The 18721-nt window shown below is 39.6% G+C and overlaps 1 protein-coding gene across 1 annotated transcript; it reads right to left on the reverse strand.

Annotated features, from left to right (window-relative positions):
• Positions 1–1347: 1347 nt before the first annotated feature.
• LOC118483836 (ATP synthase subunit a-like) lies at positions 1348–2711 on the reverse strand. The gene has a single exon (XM_035979458.1). It carries the CDS (start codon positions 2709–2711, stop codon positions 1800–1802), a length of 912 nt encoding a protein of 303 aa, XP_035835351.1. The 3' UTR covers positions 1348–1799.
• Between the last annotated feature and the right edge of the window lie 16010 nt (positions 2712–18721).

Here is an 18721-nt window from a genome sequence, read left to right on the forward strand (position 1 = left end):
CCTTGAAAGAAAAGGTAAAAGCTCTTGAAATGCAATCAAGTGAAAATCAGGTTTTGAAAAGTAGTAATTATGAAACTTGAAAAAGAAAATTTAGAAGTAAAAGCTCTTGTGGAAATTCTACTTCAAGAATCAAATGATTTCAAAACGGAAAATGAAAATATTAAAGAAAGAATGAAAGCTTTCCAACATAATATGCACACTTTTAATAAAAGTAGTGAGATTTTGGATGACATACTAAAAGCACAAAAACCATAAAATGACAAAAGTGGATTAAGTTTTAAAAATGTTAGTGAAACACCTTCATCAAGCAAAGTTAAGTCCATCACTTTTCTCAAAGCTAAGGAAGCTTCAATGGATGGATAAAAACAAGTATCAACGTAGCTTCTTCAAAAGGAAATGTGATGACTAAGGACAAACCATAGAAGGTTGAAAAACCCTATGTCATAAGTCAATTTTTCTAAACCGCCATATAAACATATTTCTTAATAGATGTTAAGCGGCTGCTTTAAAAGGTAAAAAATCAAAGGTATGAGTGTGGAAAAGGTATCAGAGGCATATTATAGTTGTTAAACAATGTCCACGATTCAAAACAAATTAAAAACAAAAACTGGTTGTTCCACGGTCGATCCATGGACCGTGGGATCAACCGTGGTTTGGTCGGATTGTCTTTTTTTTATTGTTGTATCTTGCCTATAAATACAAGCCTCCTCCATCATTTTTTTCTTGTTTATTGTATCTTCCTTACCCTTAACTCTTTGTATTCATTGTCTATTATTATTATTATTATTATTATTATTATTATTATTATTATTATTATTATTATTATTATTATTATTATTATTTGAACGATATACTGTTACTGCTACTGCTACTATTATTACCATTATTAGGTTTCAACAAACTTAAACTATTCAAATTAGTGGCTAATCAAAGAAAATAAATTCACCCCCCTCCCCCCTCTAGGTTTCTATTGTCTATACAATGAATTCTAGTATTTATAGAGCTTGTTTTCCTGATTATAAAAAGAGTAAATTGTCTAGATGGTCCTTGTGGTTTGTTATTTTTTCATCTTTGGTATCTAACTTTCCAAAATTACATGTTTGTTCCTTGTGGTATTCTCACATGTTACTCGAATAGCTCCTGACTAGATGGCCATTAGCTTTTCCGATGAAGTTGGAGTGAAATTATTAAATTACCCCAACTACTTAAATAAATAATTAAAACATTTAGATATATATATAAAGTTAGTTAATCATCCCTACCTAACCCCATCACCCAATTAGCCCCATCCAACCATCTTTGTGGGACCCACCCAAAACAACCACCATCTTCAACATCCTCCACCTTCCAGATTGCCGATCATAACTTCGGTCACCATTACCGAGCAGTGAAGTTTCTTCCTTCCCTGACTTACTTGAAAAAAGGCTTTTCTTTTCCTCCGCTCGTAGGAAGCTAGGCACAAGACGCAGACGATCAGACGAAAAATGAGATGAGTCTTTCCTCAACCCAGCAGCAGCAGATAGCGCGGCACCTAGCGAAGCTATCCATTCTAAGTTGTCTTGCCTAGCAAGATACGTCTAGTTCTTCCTCCGCTTGCCTATCTCAGTAGGAAATTGGAACAGTCTCTGATTTCCAAGGCGAAGCCGAGGCAAGAGCTATACCTTCTGGAACCAGAGCAATAACTGCTATAAAGGAAGCAGATGCGCAGGAACGATCCCTAAAGCAAATACTCGGAATGCTCCATGACTAGGTATACCCATTCAGACTCGCTTTTGTTCAATTATAAATAAATAACCACTTTAATGGAGATTTATAGCATCATTCAAGTAAATACAGATTAAGATCGTAAAAACATAAGCTTGTAATATAGCTACACCTAATTCCAGACCGGTTAATGCAAGAACTATAAATAAAGGACCAAGATCCCCTATAAAATACAAAAGATCATTCATACATAGCATAGTCCAAGCGAACCCACTTAAAATCTTTACTAAACTATGACCGGCCATCATATTAGCAAATAAACGTATTCCTAAGCTTAATGCGCGAAAACAATAAGAAATTAGCTCAAGGAGTACTAAAAAAGGTGCTAATGGTAGTGGGACTCCAGCGGGTAATAAGAAGCTTAAAAAATGAAGCCCGTTTCTTTGAAATCCCACTATAGTAATGCCAATAAAAATAGAAAATGAGAGACCTAAAGTAATGAGAAAATGACTTGTAACTGTGAAGCTATAAGGTATCACACCCTGAAGATTACAAAATAACAAAAAAGTAAAAGTGACCAAGATGCAAGGGAAAAACTTTTGTTTAACATTTCCTGAAAGACCCCCTATTTGTTCGTTTACCAGGTTCAGCACGAAATCATAAATAGGCTCTACCAAGGATTGCCAAGCATTTGGTACTAAGTTTCCTCCTCCTTTTTTAGTAACAAAATGAATCAGAAGTAGGACCAAACTGAGAGTTAGCAGCATAAACAAAGATGAATTTGTGAATGAGAAATACAAGTTTCCTATATTCATAGGAATCAATGGGAGAATGGAAAATTGCTCAAGCGGGCTAGGTGCCTGAGTCCGAGTCTGCATCTCAGCAAAAGCACTCAAGTTATAATAAAAATAATTATAATGGTGATGGTGATAATAAAAAATTATTGCGTTGTCAGTTACAGTTCTTTCAATCGTTACATAATAATAATAATCCTTTATTACTCTCATAACTATAACATTTGTGCTTGTAATCATTGTGAACAGTTCAGTTATCAATAAAACAATGTTATTTGATCCCAATGTTTGTTTGGTTGTGTTTTACATTTTTCATGTTTTGACTTTTGTTCAATTTCAAACTCTACATCGCCTTCTGGAGAATTATACGCAAACTGGTACGTAAACATACTCAGTTTAATGCGAAAAATACTCCGGAACATCAACATATACTCAACATACCTTAAATAACCTTTACATAACTTATAAATAAGTTTTGAAGGCTTTGGTATGGCAAAAACAAGTTAATTCGCTTACAGGGACTAAACTTGACAAACTGCAAAAGTATGCCAATTTGAACTGTAACGAACATTACGGAACATGTCCATAAGTTAAACATACCATAAATATCCTTTACATAACTTAGAAATAGGCTTTGAGGGGTTTGGTATGCTAAAACAAACTTTTGGATCATTCAGGGACTAAAAGTGTTGCACAAGTTTGCACTTTCGCGCATAACATACGTTCTGAATACATCCGGACATCCAAAAATTTATGTAAGCATCCTTATATTATACCTTAGTGATTGGCATGAGAAAAATCCATTCGTCGCGTCATTTGGATCATTTTTCGCGCTTATGCGCATTCCGTCGTAATTAACCGAACATCGCGATCGTGCGGCCAAACGAACCAACATTCGACATATTTTTGAGCATGTTTCATGTCCACAATGTTTAGGCATCATTTTAGGGCCTTAAAATTTGCTTTATGGGCCTTAGAAGTGTCGGAAATGGCTTAAACATGCAACAGGGACCAAAACTGCCATTTCTGAAAGTATGTGCAGATCAGACATGCCCAGGCGGCCCGCCTGAGTTTTTTCTGATCCTGATGCGGGCCGCATGGCCCCTACAGTTGCAGAAACTTTGTTTTCTTGCAAAACTTGGCCTTTCAAACACTCCAAAGGGCAATGCCCTTTCACAATCAGTAGAGTTAAGGTCACATTAAGCCACCACAACATCTTGACAAGTGTACGGCTTGGATCGTGGCACGATATTCAAGAAACGATCCTAACGGCTTTACTTTTCCTATAAATACCCCCCCCTTTTGGTTAAAACCCACAAAAATTTGATCTAAATCTCTAAGTTGGAACCTTTGTTTCATACCTGAGCCATTTTGATCTAGATTAGCATTCGGGGACCTTTCGTAAGTGTTCTTTCGTTCTTTTATTCGCTTTTCGAGTCCGAAAGTCAACGTTTTGTTTGACTTTCTGCGTTGAGCAGCCTATGGTCAACACGAAGTTCATTGGAACTTCATAACGTGAGCGTGATCACGATGGTTATAGTCCATGGCGACTATACCTACTGATTACCACGTTATCTAGGCTCAGTGACGAGTCGTAGTTTCGGCCAAAATGCGCATTCTTGCGTATTTTGTAACCAAACTACTCATGAGCATCAAAGCCGTTTGTTTTGATGCCAAACCTGTTTTCTAAACTTAGTTAAGCATGTTCTAACATGCTTAGCTCGTCACTTTTAGTATAGTGCTTATATAGGGTCGTAAGGTAAGCGATCTAAACCATCGTTTATACTTTCGAACCCGACCCATTTGGTCAATCATTAGGATCCGACCAAACACATTAGGTGACCATAGCTATAACCTTCCGAGGTTATACCTTATGGCCACGATGTTAGGCGTTCCAAACGCGTTCTACGCGAACGACGCGTTAAGGTAGCATAAGCTACCTAAACGGGTCGTAATGGGTCGCAAGCACTTAGGTTAGGTTTCATTTTAGTATGTAGGCTTTGTTAAACCATATTACACGAGTCTCCATACTCGTTTGGTTTACGAACCCGCATACTATCCGATCCTTCCGATTTTGGTCCGGTATATTAACATAGCTACCTATTAGGTGCCGTTTGATATTCCGTGATCTCTAGCATTGTGTGATTATTACACAAGGAATTCAAAGCAATCTCAGGTGAGTACATTGAACCCCATCTTTTACTGTTTTCTAAACTGTTTTGGGGTGAAATACATGTGCCTACTTGTTACTTTCATGCTTTCCATGTTTTCACATCATATACCGGCTATGTTCATTAGTACATTATAGTACATGATTTCATTGCATTTCATGCTATGTATGCCCATTGTGTGCGTACTTAGTACATTGTTTTACATTACATTTCATGCTATGTATGCCTATTGTGTGCGTACTTAGTACATTGTTTTACATTACATTTCATGCTATGTATGCCCATTGTGTGCGTACTTAGTACATTGTTTTACATTACATTTCATGCTATGTATGCCCATTGTGTGCGTACTTAGTACATTGTTTCACATTACATTTCATGTTATTTATGCCCATTGTGTGCATACTTAGTACAATTGCTTACATCACATGCCTTCATTTTGGTATGACATTTGGTTTGTTTAACATGGAACAATACATTCATTAACATTAGCTACGCCGTTCGTTAGTAGGTAGTGGTACCATAGGAATTGACAACTCCCGTTCCTGAAATCCTGGGTTTGTTTGGATTGGAAGGAATGACCGAATTCGATATACATAACTTAGATAAACCTTTAATTTGTTTAAGGGTTTATCGCCACAGTCTCAAGGCTTAGATGTATGCATATTTCACAATACCGCATAAATGTCTGTATCAGTATAGCATGCATTTGTCCCACAAAACATAACGTTGATTTAAACCATGTTTTACTTCAATACCTTGTTTTTGTGCACTTTACATATGGTCTAGTTGATACATTTCGCTTGCCATACATGATATATTTTGAGTACACATTACATGATCAACATTAAACATAAACATTTAGACATTGATATACACATTTGGTGGTTTACATCGAACATAGACATTTCGATATGGTTTGCACAATAACACTTGACAATTGGTTTATACATGAACAATTTACATGGTGGTTGGTTTGGGTAAATGGTTTGAGTAACGTGGCGTATGTAATATGATACAATCATGGTGGATACGCCGCTGGTACTTCCTATATATAAATGTTTGTATAATATTACATATCGTAGCGTTATCTAAATCATTTCAGTTTAGACATATTACGTTTTATACAAATAACATACTTTTTACAAGGCATTGCTTTACAAACAAATTCAACTCAGTTTACTTGGTTATTCGTTTAACCTTACATTTATCTATACACATCATCTGATTTTATCGTTTTTCATACGATTTACAAAAACAAAACAAATTACAAGGTTCATGACTGATTGTTATTAAACATTTTCTTTAAACTCAAGTCATGAATCCCATTTTCACAAAACCTATGTATCTCACAGGCATTTTTTATGCTGACGTACCTACTTTAACATTTGTTTTCAGGAGCTGTTCCATAGGATGATGATCATGACACTAGGGCGGACCTGTGCCTTAGAGACTAAAAATGAAGATAGACTAGTTTAATTATGTCACGAACTCTTTGTTTTCCTATTTAAGACAGTGTATCACGCTTGTTTAATAAATAAAATGTAACTTTAATTTCCATGGTTATGAAACAATTAAATTCTGTCCCAACACTCCCCGGCGTTTCCGCCGCGGTTGCATGTTATACGTGGCCGGGGTGTGACAGAAGAGTTGGTATCAGAGCCAATGGTTATAGGGAATTAGGTTATTAGTAATGCTTTGACCTAGACTATAACTTTCTAGGACCCTAACACAAGTTATCTTGTGTTTAGATTATAAAACATGCACTTCACCTATCCTTAGGTGATAACCACAACGGGAACTTCGGTTCCGAATCCGCTTTGAAAATTAATCATCTGTTCTAGGATGATTGATTACTAGGTTTTGAACCCTCTGTTATATGGTTTTGAACCCTTTTGAATTTTCAAAATCTCGTCGAAGTTTTGGGCTTAAATAGTGTAAACACGTGCGAACTGGAAGTGTGAATGCCTATACCCTGGGTTTTCTGTCTAAGGCTAGAGTGTTCGTACAAATCCACATAATCGGACCAGTCACTCTTACCTGGGAACTCTTGGGGTGAGTGTTCACTTATAGGCGAACATGTCTTCGCGATACATTATTTTTGACCCACTTACTTTGACTAGACATTTCGTGTCGCTTGTTTGCTTTGCAATGCGTAACCACCATCTTTACTTTTGTTGATTCTGTTTCATCTCATTCTCTTCATCCAATCATCTCACTCGTTTCCTTTCATGTTTTCCTCTTTTAGAATGCCTCCTCGACGCGAACACCAGATAGCAACTGCCGAGCTGGCAGAAATTATCGCACAGCAGATGGCTGCCCAATTCCCAAATCTCTTTGCTCAATGGAACCAAGCCAACAACAACAACAATGGTACATGCAATTTCAAGAATTTTAATTCGGCTAAACCACTCAAGTTTAGTGGTTCTGACGGAGCAACTAGGCTTCTTCAATGGTTCGAGAGCATCGAGAATACTTTTCGCCACGTGCAGTGTCCGGATAATCGCAAGGTCGAGTTTTCTTTGAGCGTGTTTCAGAAGAGGGCTCTTACATGGTGGAATGGGGTAATGAGAGACCGTGGTGCAGATGTTGCTCTAGCACAGACATGGGCTGAACTAAGAGCTCTTATGATGAGGGAGTTTTGTCCTCGTCATGAACAACGAGCGTTGGAGAATGAGTTTGATGATTTGAAACAAGATAGTGGCGAGCACAGGGCATATACTGATAGGTTTGAGGAGATGAGTCTGCTTTGCCCGACTATGGTCGCCCCACTCGACAAGGCTATCGAAAGGTACATCGACGGCCTGCCTGACTCGGTACAAGACATTATCACTGGTAGCAACCCTACCACACTCCGTCAGGCAATCGAGTTATCAGCGACATTGACTGAGTCGCAGATTCGGAAGAATAAATTACACAGGAAGGGTGACAAGGGCAAGAAACAGTCGTCTGACAAGGAAGATAGCAAGAAAGGTCAAAACAAGAATGGAAAGGATTCTGGTTCATCGAAAAGGGCAAAGAAGCGTAAGGCTTCCCAGAACTATGCTGTCACTGCCCAAGCTAACCAGGCAGCTCCCAACCAACCCGCACAGCCTCCAGCAAAGAAGCCCTATTCAGGAAGTGCACCTTTGTGCAATCGATGCAACAGTCACCATCAGCCACAACATCAGTGCCGTTTCTGTACTAACTGTTGGAAGTCAGGTCATCTTGCCGATGTTTGTCGGTTTGCTCAAAATCGCGCAGTTCAGAACCCTGCTCAATAAGTTGCTCAACAGGGTCAAGCTGCACGACCACAATACCCACCAGGTGCTTGTTATAACTGTGGGGATCTGACCCATTACAGAAACCGGTGCCCAAGACTAGCCAACCAGAACCAGAATGCAAACCAGAATCAGGCTCAGGCTCGAGGGCGAGTCTTCAACATGAATGCTCAAGAGGCACAAGCAGACAATGAAGTGGTAAACGGTACGTTCTTTATTAATAATCAACCTGCATCTGTTCTTTTTGATTCGGGTGCCGACAAGAGTTTTGTGTTATTGTCTTTTGAGCCAATGCTTCGTGTGTCTAGAACGAAACTAGGTAAACCTTTGACAGTAGAGGTTGCCAGTGGTGAACCCATTGTTCTTAATTCTGTTCTACGCAACTGTCAGTTGAACCTTAACGACCATATTTTTCCTATTGACCTCACGCCTATGCAACTTGGAAGCTTCGACATTATAGTGGGTATGGATTGGTTATCTAAGCATCGCGCAGAGATAGTTTGTTCTGAGAAGATTGTTCGTGTGCCGCTGTCGACAGGCGAGATCCTACAGGTTCGTGGTGAGAAGCCTGCCGGTGGTCTCAAACTTATGTCTTGTTTTAAAGCACGGAAGTATCTACGGAAGAACTATGTGGCTTTCTTAGCACATGTTACAGCAGATAAAGGCAAAGGTAAGTCTATTTCAGATATTCCTGTCGTTCGGGATTATTCTGAAGTTTTCCCTGAAGAGTTACCTGGTCTACCCCCAGCACGCCAAGTCGAGTTCCGTATTGATCTCGTACCTGGTGCAAATCCCATTGCCAGAGCTCCATATCGTCTTGCACCGTCTGAGATGCAAGAGTTATCTAAGCAGCTTCAGGAGCTCTCTGACAAAGGTTTTATTCGTCCTAGCTTTTCACCTTGGGGTGCTCCCGTTCTTTTTGTCAAGAAGAAGGATGGATCTTTTAGGATGTGTATCGACTATCGTGAGCTTAACAAGCTTACCATCAAGAATCGATATCCCCTACCTCGCATTGATGATCTCTTTGATCAATTGCAAGGCGCTTCTTATTTTTCAAAGATTGATCTGCGATCTGGATATCATCAACTCCGTGTGCATGAAGAAGATATTCCCAAGACAGCGTTCCGCACTCGCTATGGACATTATGAGTTCACAGTCATGCCATTCGGTTTGACTAATGCTCATGCTGTTTTCATGGACTTGATGAATAGGGTCTGCAAACCTTATTTGGATAAGTTCATCATCGTTTTCATCGATGACATTTTGATATATTCTAAGACGCGAGCTGATCATGAGCAACACCTTCGTCTTACGTTGGAACTCCTAAAGAAAGAGCAGCTTTTCGCCAAATTCTCCAAGTGTGAATTCTGGCTTAAAGAGGTTCAATTCTTAGGACACATTGTCGACGAACAAGGTATTCATGTAGATCCTTCCAAGATCAGTGCGATTAAGGATTGGGATACACCTACTACTCCTACTGAAGTTCGTTCTTTTCTTGGTCTAGCGGGATATTATCGCCGCTTCATAGAAAACTTCTCAAAGATTGCAGTTCCTTTAACTGCTCTAACTCAGAAGAACAAGCCATTTGATTGGGGATTCAAGCAAGAGGAAGCGTTTCTGACTTTGAAACAAAAACTTTGCGACGCGCCTGTCCTAACCTTGCCTGAGGGCAATGATGATTTCGTCGTTTATTGCGATGTATATAAATTAGGTCTTGGCTGCGTCCTGATGCAAAGAAACAAAGTCATAGCATACGCATCAAGGCAATTGAAGATACATGAGAAGAACTACACCACTCATGATCTTGAGTTGGGTGCAGTTGTCTTCGCTCTCAAAATCTGGAGACACTATTTGTACGGTACAAAATGTGTGGTTTTCACAGACCACAAAAGTCTTCAGCACATCTTCAATCAGAAAGAACTTAACATGAGACAGCGACGCTGGGTTGAACTTCTAAACGACTACGACTGCGAGATTCGCTACCATCCTGGTAAGGCGAATGTCGTGGCCGATGCTTTGAGTCGCAAGGAACGTACTAAGCTTCATTTTGTTCGTGTCCAATCTGTTATTCAAGCTCAATCCGATATCCAAGCCCGAATTTCTCAGGCTCAACAATCTTGTGTTTCACAAGGCTTGATGGATAAGGAATTTCCTTATCACATAACTCCTGCTCTAGAACTGAAGGACAATGGATCGTATTACTTCATGGACCGTTTGCGGGTCCCAAGCCAAGATGATCTTCGTACCTTGCTTATGGATGAAGCCCATAAGTCTCGTTATTCTATTCATCCTGGCTCAGATAAGATGTATAAGGATCTTCGTATTCAGTATTGGTGGCCTGGTATGAAGAAAGACATTGCCTTATACGTATCCAAATGCCTTACTTGTCTTAAGGTTAAGGCTGTGTAACACCCCCAAAATTCCACCTGCGGAAACCCCGCGGGGCGTGTTACGCATCAGAGTTCGAGCCACCAATCACATTGAACCAATAATAAATATTTAAATAAGTCATGACATTAATTACCAAAATGAAATGTCAACATGATATTAATTCTCAAAAGTCGTGTAGCGGAAGCATGTAATAAGTTGTTTAGCAATTGTTTCATAATAATACTTAAAACCAATGTGTCCAATGTAAGTTAATCCAAGAGCCTCGATCCATGACCACTCCAGCACTCCCAGATAGCAAGTCCATGTTCCAAATGTTAACGACCTACAAGCATGCAAACAAGTGTGTCAGACTACGCTGGTGAGTTCAAAGTGTTGCTTACGTGTTGTGTTACCAGATATATGTTATTGCGATTCAATGTTGTGTTACGATGTTGCTCATGTTAGTTACCCTAGGGACTACGCCCTTACGTAACCGAGGAGTGTGCCTCTTAGCAACCCACTATGTTGTTCACGCTAGTTACCCTAGGGAAAACGCCCTTACGTAACCGAGGAGTGTGCCTCTTAACAACCATAGTGAAACCCAGATAATTAGTTCACCCCCGTCCTTACGGCCCGGTGTGAGGTTTCCCACCTAATAGCGCTATCAACTAATTACCCCCATTGCCCTCCAGGCAATCCGATAATAGATTCCATGTTCAATACCCAAAACCGATTAAGTTGTTTACCCAAAGTTTCCCTTCCAAATGTTTACCAGTTGTCCCAAACCACCGGGACGCATGCTTGAGAAAATGCAATGAACTCACCTGAGATTTGCTCGGTATGTTTTATCACTTTGTTTCACGTTGATCAACCATATCCTAAAGTGATTACCGATAACTATCAGTTCCGTATACACATGAATCACGTATTCTACATTCACATTGCACAAGTAATTTACATACATCATCATATAAGTTGCAACAGTCGTTCATGAAGTCCAACAGTAACATATGTCTTATTTTCACACAATTATCACATTGCACTACATGTACTCATCAAGTGACACATATTAGATGTTTAGCACGTTCACGGGTTCATATTACAAGTTTACATTCCAAGATATTCGACTAACATGCCAGATCATTACACGTAACACATAACAGTCAAGACATTAAACACAACCATGTGCGGCCCAGGCATTCGGGCCCACACGTCTTGTGTGACCCGAATGACCTTGTGCGACTGAACCACTTGTGTGACTGGTCCGCTTGTGCGACTGGTTTGGATTGTGCGACTGGTTTGAATTGTGCGACTGGTTTGAATTGTGCGACTGAAGACATCTTGTGCGACCAAGATGTCTTGTGCGACTAGTTTTATTATCCGGTTATTATGGAAATCGGTTACACGACTATTATCTTGAAATCAATTACCAAGTTTCCTTTTATTTGACCAATCAACAAGATAACAGTTTCATGCATACTCAATTATTCGATCAAATAAATAAATCATCAATTAATATGGACTCTAAATATCATAACAATCATCATCATTTCAATGCAGGAAGCCCTCAATCAATTAATACTAACAGTTTGCAATTTACCCCATACTCGATCAAATCAAGGATTTTATTCATCAATTCGTATAAACCCTAATATAACAAACATGAACAATGGCTATCACAACAAGCAATCAATCGGATTTTCAGGCTAACATACAATCTATCATGCCAAAACAATATCAACTACCATAACAGTCCCACCTATAACCGAGAATCATGATTTCAGTGGTGTACATTCAGACCTAGATCATATCAACAACATGCAACCATATCAATCGTTAATTGCCCAAAATCTTATATGAATCAATTCGGTTTATGTGTTCCAAGTATAATCATAATTCTGCTAGCATGAAACCCTAGTTCACCACATAAAATATGTCGTCAAAACATAGCAAAAACAATCAAGAATTACTAACCAAAGAGCCGAGTAGATTAGCCTTGCACGAGGTGGGTGACTTCGGGTAAGGGCTGCCGTTCCGTTCCAAGGGAAACCGAGAGAGAGAGGTGATTAGGGTTGATATGTGTTTTGTGGTTTTACCAATTATGAGAGTCAAAACCCACCTAATGGGTATGAGTATTCGCAAAAGGGGAAGTGGGCCGAACCCTCAATGGGCTGCCCCATGATCCGAGCATAAACAATACGGCCCAAACGGGCTTGTGCGGTTGAATGGGTATTGTGCGGTTCGGATTGGGCCCGATTACATACACACACATATTACTTAATACAATGCACAAAGTCATAACAATCATTAAATAGTATGTTTCACATAAGCACGTAGCGTTACAAGATAGGTCTAAAGTACGAGTTTATTGGAACAACCAGAGATCCCAGTTTGGAAATGGGAAAACATTACTATGGATCTCATTACTAAACTCCCGCGCACAAAGAAAGGTCACGATGCCATCTGGGTAGTTGTTGATCGTCTTACCAAGTCAGTGCATTTCTTGCCAATCCGTGAGGATTTTTCGGGTAACAAACTTGCTCAAATCTACGTGGATGAAATTGTAGCTCGACATGGTGTTCCTTTGAACATCATTTCTGATAGAGATGCTCGTTTCACTTCTCATTTTTGGAGAACCATGCAATCTGCTATGGGGTCCCAACTCAATCTGAGCACAGCTTATCATCCGCAAACGGATGGTCAATCTGAAAGAACAATCCAGACACTGGAGGATATGCTTAGAGCTTGTGTGATCGATTTTGGTGGTAGTTGGGATTCACATCTTCCGTTGATTGAATTCTCCTACAACAACAGTTATCACTCCAGCATTAACATGGCTCCTTTCGAGGCTCTCTATGGTCGAAAATGTCGTTCACCAGTCTGCTGGAATGAGATTGGCGAGGCTCAACTTACTGGACCTGCCCTCATTTTAGAGACAACTGATAAGGTTAAGAAAGTTCGTGATAACCTTCAGACAGCTAGAAGCCGTCAAAAGAGTTACGCGGACCTAAAACGCAAGCCCTTGGATTTTCAAGTCGGTGATCGTGTATTACTTAAGGTCTCACCTTGGAAAGGTGTGATCAGATTTGGAAAGAAAGGAAAACTTGCACCAAGATACGTTGGACAATTCAAGATCGTCGAAAGAATCGGTAAGGTAGCCTACAGACTTGAGTTACCTTCTGAACTTGGAAATGTTCATCCAACCTTTCACGTGTCCAATCTCAAAAGGTGTTTAGCTGATGAGAACCTCCACATACCGCTTGACGAAATTCGTGTTGATAAAAGACTGAAATTTGTTGAGAAACCGGTGGAAATCATGGAACGTGAAGTCAAGTGGCTAAAACGCAAGCGCATTCCTTTGGTCAAGGTTCGCTGGGAATCTAAACGTGGACCCGAGTTTACTTAGGAACGTGAAGATCAAATGAAGGCGAAATATCCGCATCTTTTTCCACGAGTTTCCTCTAAATAAATTTCGGGACGAAATTTCCACAAGTAGGGGAGACTGTAACATTTGTGCTTGTAATCATTGTGAACAGTTCAGTTATCAATAAAACAATGTTATTTGATCCCAATGTTTGTTTGGTTGTGTTTTACATTTTTCATGTTTTGACTTTTGTTTAATTTCAAACTCTACATCGCCTTCTGGAGAATTATACGCAAACTGGTACGTAAACATACTCAGTTTAATGCGACAAATACTCCGGAACATCAACATATACTCAACATACCTTAAATAACCTTTACATAACTTAGAAATAAGTTTTGAAGGCTTTGGTATGGCAAAAACAAGTTAATTCGCTTACAGGGACTAAACTTGACAAACTGCAAAAGTATGCCAATTTGAACTGTAACGAACATTCCGGAACATGTCCATAAGTTAAACATACCATAAATATCCTTTACATAGCTTAGAAATAGGCTTTGAGGGGTTTGGTATGCTAAAACAAACTTTTGGATCATTGAGGGACTAAAAGTGTCAAAAAGTGCACAAGTTTGCACTTTCGCGCATAACTTACGTTCTGAATACATCCGGACATCCAAAAATTTATGTAAGCATCCTTATATTATGCCTTAGTGATTGGCATGAGAAAAATCCATTCGTCGCGTCATTTGGATCATTTTTCGCGCTTATGCGCATTCCGTCGTAATTAACCGAACATCGCGATCGTACGGCCAAACGAACCAACATCCGACATATTTTTGAGCATGTTTCATGTCCACAATGTTTAGGCATCATTTTAGGGCCTTAAAATTTGCTTTATGGGCCTTAGAAGTGTCGGAAATGGCTTAAACATGCAACAGGGACCAAAACTGCCATTTCTGAAAGTATGTGCAGATCAGACATGCCCAGGCGGCCAGCCTGAGTTTTTTCTGATCCTGATGCGGGCCGCATGGCCCCTACAGTTGCAGAAACTTTGTTTTCTTGCAAAACTTGGCCTTTCAAACACTCCAAAGGGCAATGCCCTTTCACAATCAGTAGAGTTAAGGTCACATTAAGCCACCACAACATCTTGACAAGTGTACGGCTTGGATCGTGGCACGATATTCAAGAAACGATCCTAACGGCTTTACTTTTCCTATAAATACCCCCCCCCCCCCTTTTGGTTAAAACCCACAAAAATTTGATCTAAATCTCTAAGTTGGAACCTTTGTTTCATACCTGAGCCATTTTGATCTAGATTAGCATTCGGGGACCTTTCGTAAGTGTTCTTTCGTTCTTTTATTCGCTTTTCGAGTCCGAAAGTCAACGTTTTGTTTGACTTTCTGCGTTGAGCAGCCTATGGTCAACACGAAGTTCATTGGAACTTCATAACGTGAGCATGATCACGATGGTTATAGTCCATGGCGACTATACCTACTGATTACCACGTTATCTAGGCTCAGTGACGAGTCGTAGTTTCGGCCAAAATGCGCATTCTTGCGTATTTTGTAACCAAACTACTCGTGAGCATCAAAGCCGTTTGTTTTGATGCCAAACCTGTTTTCTAAACTTAGTTAAGCATGTTCTAACATGCTTAGCTCGTCACTTTTAGTATAGTGCTTATATAGGGTCGTAAGGTAAGCGATCTAAACCATCGCTTATACTTTCAAACCCGACCCATTTGGTCAATCATTAGGATCCGACCAAACACATTAGGTGACCATAGCTATAACCTTCCGAGGTTATACCTTATGGCCACGATGTTAGGCGTTCCAAACGCGTTCTACGCGAACGACGCGTTAAGGTAGCATAAGCTACCTAAACGGGTCGTAATGGGTCGCAAGCACTTAGGTTATGTTTCATTTTAGTATGTAGGCTTTGTTAAACCATATTACACGAGTCTCCATACTCGTTTGGTTTACGAACCCGCATACTATCCGTCCTTCCGATTTTGGTCCGGTATATTAACATAGCTACCTATTAGGTGCCGTTTGATATTCCGTGATCTCTAGCATTGTGTGATTATTACACAAGGAATTCAAAGCAATCTCAGGTGAGTACATTGAACCCCATCTTTTACTGTTTTCTAAACTGTTTTGGGGTGAAACACATGTGCCTACTTGTTACTTTCATGCTTTCCATGTTTTCACATCATATACCGGCTATGTTCATTAGTACATTATAGTACATGATTTCATTACATTTCATGCTATGTACGCCCATTGTGTGCGTACTTGGTACATTGTTTTACATTACATTTCATGCTATGTATGCCCATTGTGTGCGTACTTAGTACATTATTTTACATTACATTTCATGCTATGTATGCCCATTGTGTGCGTACTTAGTACATTGTTTCACATTACATTTCATGCTATTTATGCCCATTGTGTGCATACTTAGTACAATTGCTTACATCACATGCCTTCATTTTGGTATGACATTTGGTTTGTTTAACATGGAACAATAAATTCATTAACATTAGCTACGCCGTTCGTTAATAGGTAGTGGTACCATAGGAATTGACAACTCCCGTTCCTGAAATCCTGGGTTTGTTTGGATTGGAAGGAATGACCGAATTCGATATACATAACTTAGATAAACCTTTAATTTGTTTAAGGGTTTATCGCCACAGTCTCAAGGCTTGGATGTATGCATATTTCACAATACCGCATAAATGTCTGTATCAGTATAGCATGCATTTGTCCCACAAAACATAACGTTGATTTAAACCATGTTTTACTTCAATACCTTGTTTTTGTGCACTTTACATATGGTCTAGTTGATACATTTCGCTTGCCATACATGATATATTTTGAGTACACATTACATGATCAACATTAAACATAAACATTTAGACATTGATATACACATTTTGTGGTTTACATCGAACATAGACATTTCGATATGGTTTGCACAATAACACTTGACAATTGGTTTATACATGAACAATTTACATGGTGGTTGGTTTGGGTAAATGGTTTGAGTAACGTGGCGTATGTAATATGATACAATCATGGTGGATACGCCGCTGGTACTTCCTATATATAAATGTTTGTATAATATTACATATCGTAGCGTTATCTAAATCATTTCAGTTTAGACATATTACGTTTTATACAAATAACATACTTTTTACAAGGCATTGCTTTACAAACAAATTCAACTCAGTTTACTTGGTTATTCGTTTAACCTTACATTTATCTATACACATCATCTGATTTTATCGTTTTTCATAAGATTTACAAAAGCAAAACAAATTACAAGGTTCATGACTGACTGTTATTAAACATTTTCTTTAAACTCAAGTCATGAATCCCATTTTCACAAAACCTATGTATCTCACAGGCATTTTTTATGCTGACGTACCTACTTTCACATGTGTTTTCAGGAGCTGTTCCATAGGATGATGATCATGACACTAGGGCGGACCTGTGCCTTAGAGACTAAAAATGAAGATAGACTAGTTTAATTATGTCACGAACTCTTTGTTTTCCTGTTTAAGACAGTGTATTACGATTGTTTAATAAATAAAATGTAACTTTAATTTCCATGGTTATGAAACAATTAAATTCTGTCCCAACACTCCCCGGCGTTTCCGCCGCGGTTGCATGTTATACGCGGCCGGGGTGTGACAATAACTGGTGATACCTATATGACTCCTACTCTTATTGATGAATGTGGGTGTTGATACCTCTTCCAGTCTTCTTTTTCATGCCCACTAGGCCAAAGAAAAGTCAAATGAGCGAGGAAGGTTATAGCAAAGCACGAAATAGAATCTATATGAGCGGGCATTCATTCTTTCAGCGGGGGTTGCTAATGCTAATACCTGAGGAGAGTAGTTCCTCAGCAACGATAGGTGATATCTGTGACCAGCCCCGGCCCCGGATCACATCCTTCACCCGCTCATAACCTTGAAAGTAAGAGACTTTCTCCTTATCCAATTCCCTTGGGCGCTACAAAGTATCCTACTCCAACACTTGGGAATGGAAACAAGACTCCTTCGGAATGATTGGCTTTAGCCCTTTCCCCTGGGTGCACATCCAAGACTCAAAATATGAACTTCGAATAAAACCTAAAATTTCGGTCTTGCAGCAGCAGCAGAAGAGTTCGCGGATCACCTATTTATTTAATATAATAAAATTCAAATAACTTCCCGCTGCTGAAAGATCCCCATCAAATGCTACATCCGAAGCAACTATAAGTCGATCTGCCAAACAAAACTCCCCTTTATAGAAGGGTTTCACCCCAAGCTCCTTTAGAGCAAGGCTTTTCCGGCTTTACTGACTTAGCTGAATAATCCGCTCTAGCAACTCTTGGTCAAGCTGTTTTCATCTACTTATACTTAGCTTCGGTATTGTACCCAAGAGAATCTGAATTAGAAAAAGTACCTAGACCTGGATCCAAGATCACGATATCCGGAATCAGTTTTGGAGGTCGATTCGGATACCCCACCCTTATTATAGAGGAGAGTTTGGCACTTAGTAGCCTGGTTAGGAACTTATTTTTAAGTCCTTCGGCCTTCGCAAACAAACAGCCCGACCAACCCAAGTAATCCCCCATAACATCAATCAGTACCGCAAAAGGCTCAAAATCTAAGTCTCCAGCAGCTGCGGAGCGGGGGATAAAGGAACAACAGGATTACAACATTGCACATGATCAATCAGAATGCGGGAGCGCAGAGCCTTTAAGAGATAGGGGATGCGGGAGCATAATACTAAAGACTCAAAAGAAACCACAATAATTAACAAAAACGAGGAACATCGGAGTTCAAAAGGTGACGCTGAGATGTCGCGTTGCCAAAGGTTGAGGAGGACTCTCTCTATAGAGGGGAACAAAGGTAGAAACATGGTGTGGCGATTGCCACCGAAGTGCGGAGGTCTGAGAATAATATAGGGCTTGGATGATAATTAACAACAGAAACATAGAGTTGTGATGACGATGATGATGACAATGACGGTGGAGGTTGCATAAATACACATAACTTGTTTAGATAGAATT

The sequence above is a fragment of the Helianthus annuus genome, chromosome 11 (assembly GCF_002127325.2).
Source record: "Helianthus annuus cultivar XRQ/B chromosome 11, HanXRQr2.0-SUNRISE, whole genome shotgun sequence".
Taxonomy (NCBI): Eukaryota; Viridiplantae; Streptophyta; class Magnoliopsida; order Asterales; family Asteraceae; genus Helianthus; species Helianthus annuus.

Coding starts and splice junctions, on each gene's coding strand:
- LOC118483836 (XM_035979458.1), bottom strand. CDS start 2,711: ATGAGAGTAATAAAGGATTATTATTATTATGTAACGATTGAAAGAACT.